General features: G+C 36.7%; 1 protein-coding gene across 1 annotated transcript in view; it reads left to right on the top strand.

Annotated features, from left to right (window-relative positions):
- Positions 1 to 249: 249 nt before the first annotated feature.
- Positions 250 to 7,020, top strand: part of LOC115352079 (mucin-6) — a 32,024-nt gene continuing 25,253 nt past the window's right edge. The window contains exons 1-6 of the mRNA XM_041129340.1: positions 250 to 280; positions 726 to 779; positions 1,774 to 2,014; positions 3,517 to 3,643; positions 4,709 to 4,796; positions 5,957 to 6,066. Coding sequence (XP_040985274.1) covers positions 250 to 280; positions 726 to 779; positions 1,774 to 2,014; positions 3,517 to 3,643; positions 4,709 to 4,796; positions 5,957 to 6,066 — 651 coding nt within the window. The remainder of the gene's footprint in view (positions 281 to 725; positions 780 to 1,773; positions 2,015 to 3,516; positions 3,644 to 4,708; positions 4,797 to 5,956; positions 6,067 to 7,020) is intronic.

The following is a 7,020-nucleotide window of genomic DNA, read 5'->3' as shown; positions in this document are numbered from 1 at the left end:
ATCTTAATGTTTTATATTAAAATACTGTGCTTTACTGTTGCATACTGTTAAAAGGCAGCTCTGTGTACTCCAAAAGCTGCTGCATTTCAGTAGCTGACAACGAAGTTCTTAATCTAGTTTGGGGAAAATGCAAAGGTGTAGAACAAAAAGAATGATATAAAATGCAAATTTATTATAATGAGAAGCATTTCTTTAGGCAGAAGAAGCAGAGAGTGGCTTGAATTGGGTGAATTCTCATTCAGCATAAGCATGGAAAAGCTACATGAAGTTCATCCTAAAGGTAAAAATAGCTGAGTACTTGTGATCAGCCAAAAAAAAATATTCAGCAACTCATCTCTGTCTTCTGTCTGTTCTTACAAGAGGAACAGTAGGGCATGGCTATACACAAATTAAAAGAAAATCCCTAGATGCCATTTAATAAAAACTGAACTCAAAAGACAAATTTATAATCTAGTTTTAAACTTTCTTGAGTTATTGACCTTCCAATTTGTTATTTTTCTCTTATAAGATTTAAATAAAAACAAGTACATTGAAGACACTCCTATATTTATAGAAAGGGGCACCTATTGCACTCTGACCATGTGCAACCCCAGGTAATCATTCATTGCCACACTCTGAAAAAGCTGGGGTTTGCTGGTCAGTATCACTTAAGCACAATATATTAAAATAGCTGGAACTGGGCATGAAGGATGAATGTTAACAATTAGCCGATTCCTATTTTCCAGTCAGACGATCTGGACAGTACAGAAGTATGGAAGAGGAGTACTTTTTGCCAACAGGTAACAGCTTGTTGGGAAACAGTATTTTCTACATGACCTGAATAAAACCAGTAGCATTCTGTAGTCATTTGATCACTCTTAAAGAATAAAAAATGTTTGGGCTTTAAAGCAGTGAATACAAATTGCAGATAGACTTTGCTAAACTTAGCTGATACTTTGTGCTTCTAAGATACATTCTAAGGTACCTGAGCTTCATATAACTCCATAAGCAAAAAAATAATTACAAAAATGAACAGTAATTATCCGAGTCTGGAAATACATAACCAAGGATTTTACTTACTTCAGTAGTTCTGTCAACTTCAGAGGGACTGTTCAAATGCTTTAAGTAGGTATAGAAATATCTAACATCAAGCGCTGGAGTTGTATCTCTTTCTTATGATTCATTTAAACCTCTTAAGATCTGTCCATTCAGAAGAAAAGTGATTACTTTTTAAAAATGAAAACTGATTAAAACATTTCAGATATTTACAAAGCTGGCTGGAACTTTGTCACACAAACACAGAGCCAAAAAAGTGGGGACTTACAAGTTGGGCTTTGAGGACTGCCTTTGGATATCCAATGATCTGACTGTGCAATGAATCATGATACAGTAATGCCATAGATAGCTTTGTAAATGTTGTGCCTGAGATGTTAAAGGTCTCTGCAGTAGCAAGCTGTCACCTTTGCAAACAGATCGAGCAGACTGAAATAAGAAGGTAAACCTTTATATTATCCACGAAGGAGACGGAAGGGTGTTTCCCAAGCTGGGAAGCTAAGGAGCTCTCCTCTGCTTACAGTAAATAAGAATGTTGCTCTGACTCCAACTATTTTATCAATTCCTGAATTGAGATAAAATTTCGAGGTTATGAAAAAAAATGGCTAGGATGTTGTTTACGTAATTAATCTGAGTAGAAACTTACTAGCTTTTCATGCTATTTATATTTGAAACAGCAATCAGAATGAGCAAATATGCTGTTAGGAGACCTAAATCCATTTTTCTCTTTCACTTTTATAGTTTTGAGCAAGGATTCCTGTTCTACCTGGGGTGGAGGGCATTTTTCAACCTTTGATAAATACCAGTATGACTTCACTGGGACCTGCAACTATATCTTTGCAACTGTATGTGATGAAACCAGCCCAGACTTCAACATTCAGTTCCGCCGTGGGATGGACAAAAAAATTGCAAGGATCATTATTGAGCTGGGACCTTCTGTTGTCATTGTTGAGAAAGGCAGCATTTCTGTCAGGAGTGTTGGGTAAGATTCTGCAATGAATGGGGGGAAAAGTGTTTAAAGAAGGCCAGGAGTTATATAGCAGTTGCACTGAAGAAGACCATTTTGTATCAGAAATGAACTAACAAATTATGGAAGTTAGCACACCTAACTGCACTCTACTCCCATTTCTTCCTATCAAGCATACTCTCTAGATGAGTATTTCATTTGCAGTTACTTGAATCGAGCTTAGAGTACATTTGTGTAGGCCAAGAGATAAACTAACCTTCTCAGATCAAAACAGTTCTCACATTGAAACTACAGTCTCCTAGATACTACCAGTCTGCTTATGTTTATCTCTACTACAAGCACAGATGGGTTGGCTTATACCCTGTAGTAGATACTACTTGAAATTCCTGTGTTTTGCTTAGAGTTCATTTGATTTGAGACTTAGATAACTCTGAACCCTCTGTGCTAAAGATAACACATATATACTGTATAAGACATATATGAACTATACAACCAACAGAGAAATATTGGAGGGGCTTACAAAGAAGTCCTTGCTTATGAGACCACTAACTGTTCACATTATTGCAAGGATTATTACATCCAGAAAACCACTGTTTTACTGAGAAATTACACTGATGGGAAACTTTGGGTTCTGCATCATTCATTCTTCTAGACAAATTGCTCCCATGCAAGGAAATTTCTCCAGGAAACTTTTCAGCATTTTTATCAGATAGGCAGTGTTGACTTTTTGTCTGTGAGTACATGCGGATAATGCAAAATAATTGACTGTATCTTATTGTAGTTACCTGGGTACAATAACCATCACAACAAAAAGACAACTTGCAGCTCTACCTTAATTTAGCAAACTATATTTAGAAAAACTTCCTTTATTAGTTTATGCCTGTTCTAGTGTTGCACATAGCCCTGCTTCAGGTGGAAAGCTGGCCTGCACAACTTCAGGAAGTCCTTTCCAACCAACTTTTCTATGATTGTATCACATTCTTAGTGAGTACTTAGCAAAATACATTTGTACTTTAATGTTGTTGGTTTGTAGCTTTAGAATTCAGCCGCGAGGATGAAAACCTCATTCTGCTACAACATTCCTATTATGGGTTTCTCTAACCTTGGCAGTTTTCAGTTGTAGCAGTAATTGCTATATTAACAGGCTGTAGTCCATAGAAGCTCTTCAGGATAATCAACAATAGTTCTACCACACAAACTGTATTGTAACAAGTTCTTGAAATATATAACTATGCCCTAATAAAACCAAACCAAGTGAAGATGCCAAGTCCTGTGCAAACATTTTCACTATTATAATCCCTATGCAACCATCTCCTGATGATTCTTCTGTGAAACTGCTGACACTCAATCAACAGAAATTTTAATGTATCTTGAAATTTTAGTTACAAAGGAAAAAAAGATCTATTTCATGTTGCTGCAAGTACTTAGATTGTATGTGTATTATATCTAAAAAAGATAACTAGTACCTGCATAATATTGGTATGAGAATGTCAGTCTTTCTTCTCGCCTTATTACAGTGTCATTAAGTTGCCTTACACCAGCAATGGAATTCAAATAGCACCTTATGGATGCAACATTCGTCTGGTGGCCAAGCTGAGGGAGATGGAGCTAGTTGTCATGTGGAACAATGCTGACTATCTCATGGTTAGTAAAATGTTCTCATAAAGCAGAAGAAGAAAGTCTCACTGACTTACTGGAATGACAAGATCTCTTTAGACTTAATGAGTAGCTAACATTGGTAGTTAACTGAAGCCACCAATGCTGAGATTTGTGGATGCTTTCACAGATTTTCAACTTTCCTTAGACTATTCCAGCAGCTACGATGTTCTGCTAATGGGATGTTGAAGTTGTTTAAAGTTGTGTAGAATTTAATAGTGTATGCCATAGTTTTGGCAGTTCTACTGTGCTTCTCCTGGGCATCTTTTAGTTTCAAACATATGCTGCTCCTATGAGCTCCTTTGTTTCTTTCCTTTTTCTGAATCTTTTCATGTTTTCCCTCCAAAATCCCTGATATATTTTAGAGAAGAGGATACATTTTCTCTGTGTGACCTGTGATATTAATGCCACAAAAGACACTGAATTCTAGATTGATAAGTTTGCTATAACAGGGAGATTCTTATGTAATAAATTGTCTGGGAGATTTACCAGCATTACGATCACACATATAACAGGAAATGCTACTGTGATGGGTACACACTGTATTCTAAATATAGTCAGATTACTTCCTCTGATCTAAGGTTTTCATAATAATTCATTGATTGTAGCCCATGGTAATACTACCACCTTCCAGAGCAATAGATAATTGAACAACCTTCTTCTGAAAATAGATTTTCTTCCTGTAACCTTCAATTTCTTAAGAGAACAAACCTGAAATTTGTGCTCTATCAACAAAGATATGAGCAAGGAAACAGCATCATTTCCTTTTCTACTTTTTCTGGCTCCTTAGAGTATTATCCTCCTTCAATTCTCTGCAAATGTCTTAGAATCTTGTTCTTCTATTAAATCAAAAAATCGCAACAATCACTATTTGCCTATTGGGAAAAGAAGTAACTGCTTCTAAAACTTCTCCTCCAATCAAGTCACTGAAATTAATGAGAAGGATCACCTTTAATTGGATCCTTGAATTGAATTTGTTTGAGAAAGGTAATGCTGTATAGATAATTTTACTTAGGGTGATTCCTTTAAATGTTCTGTTTTATTTTATTTTAGGTTTTGACTGAAAAAAAATACATGGGGAAAACCTGTGGAATGTGTGGAAATTATGATGGTTATGAATTGAATGAATTTGTGAGTGAAGGTAAGATCTAAGGACAAGGCAGATGGAAGGGGAACTGAGTTAAACTGAGTCAAGGTGGAAATTTCATACTGTACTAATATTGCTCTGACCACTCACTCAGTTTCAGAATTGAGTAAAGCACTCCCATAAATCACCAACATACATATCATATGATTATGCTACACACTATTATTTGCTATAATAATATTGTGGGTTCCTCAGACAAGTGATAAGGACTCTTTTATATTTTAGAAACAGATGATTTCTAAACACTCTTTCACCTAACTTTCAGAACAGTCTAGGTTCATAGCAAGGCACGGTGAGGGAAATTATTATGTTAGGCAGAAGCAAGAATGAGGCTATAATAAAAAGAGCATAGTGGACAAGAACATTAACAAGTAGTGTGTCCCAAGAGTGGTGGATCTTTAGAACAAAATAGTTGCTGCTGAGGACTTGACATCTGCGCTATATGTGGTTTGGGGGGTTCACTTCAGAGTCACTCTAATCTGGTCTGTTGAGCTAATGCCCATTAGCAGTTGGAGCCTGTTACATGTGCTCTTGTATCACATCTTCCAGCTTGGTTTCATCTTAAAGGAACGCTGTATGCCAAGACCACTCCACAATGGAAATCAAATTGTACAGGGTGGGGATGTTTGGGAGATTTGCTTTAAAAGCACACTGCTAGTCTGAACTACAGTGCTAGTGTGGAGACGTTAAATTGCACAGTAAACTAATCTCAGATCAACACAGCCAGATGTGGTTTTCTATACACATCACAGAAAAGAGTTCTAAAAAGTATACAATATTTTTGGGGTTGTGATGAGTTTAACCGCACATGTAGGGGAAAATATAAGAATGGGGGATGAGGAGAAGAGGCATGAATTAGCAGCTGGCAAAAGATAATACAGCTGGCAGAAAAATCGTAGCAGCTGGTATCATGTAAGGTAGTAGATGTGATAGATTAGGAAGTAGCTCAGAGAAATGATCAAGGTGATAAAAGTATGCTTTACTGAGTAGACTCCAGTTAAAGGGCAAAAGAGGTAGCTGTTATCATCAGGAAGATTAATTAGTAGGACCTTTCACAGTCAAAGAGTAGAATCTGAGTTTTGCTAGATCACAGCAATGAGTAAACAAACCCATGCAGGCTTTTTCCTGACAAATTATAACCCTTCAATTTACAGGTAAATTGCTGGATACATATAAATTTGCTGCATTACAAAAAATGGATGATCCATCAGAGATCTGCCTGTCTGAGGAGATACCAATTTCCATCATTCCTCACAAAAAATATGTAAGAAAGATCTTCTTGGCTTTTCTGTTGCATGATTCTTAACAGAAGTGGAAAGGTAGATAGAAACCAACAACAGAGAGGCAATGGTGTCATAAAACTGACTTCCATGAAAATGGATAAAGTCAAAATTTGTATAGCATCATATGAAAAAGAAAAGGAGTTCTCTGCATTAAAATACATTTTGAAAAAGGCCCGTGGGCATTTTTGAGGCTGGATTTATATTGCTCATATAAACCTACGAGCATTTAGCTCACAGCTTTCTGAAATCTCATGCAGGTCACCACAAGAAATTCATGATAACCAGTGAAGCTTTAAAGAACTTTTTATTGAACAACTAGAGACCTGACATTATAAGCTGTACTGACTTGAAGACATTCAACGATGCTTTAAACATACAGCCAGATAACAGCATTCATAACAGGGTCAATCACTATCAACTGCTATCACTTCCAGTCCCAAATGAAAAGAAAATCATCATACCTGAAACATGATGCGTCCATGTAACTATGGTTGAAACAGGAAGCTTGGTAGCAGCAAAGAACAAAAGGGGTTCTATTTCTTAGATTTTGCAGATACAGGAATCAAATCCTACTTAGGATGATCCTGTTAGGTTGGGGAAGCTCGAATTTTCCTTTTCCACACAGATTTTACAGAATCACAGAATGGTTTAGTTTGGAAGGGATCTCTTCAGATCATCTAGTCCAACCCCTCTGCTCAAGTAGGGTCAGCTAGAGCAGGTTGTCCAGGACAATGTTGTAGTAGGTTTTGAGTATCTCCTGGGTGGATCTTCCAGGCTGAGGAGATGGAAACTCCACAATTTCTCTCAGCAACCTGTTGTTTTTTCTACCTAGGAGGTCATAATGTCACCATATACCTAATGGCAAGTGCTCATGGCTATCCTCTAAAAAACTTTTCACTTTACATAGAATGATCATGCTCTTTGATTCCGTTTGT

Source organism: Aquila chrysaetos, chromosome 16 (assembly GCF_900496995.4).
Source record: "Aquila chrysaetos chrysaetos chromosome 16, bAquChr1.4, whole genome shotgun sequence".
NCBI classification, from domain to species: domain Eukaryota; kingdom Metazoa; phylum Chordata; class Aves; order Accipitriformes; family Accipitridae; genus Aquila; species Aquila chrysaetos.
This window is presented reverse-complemented; position numbering and strand designations above follow the sequence as displayed.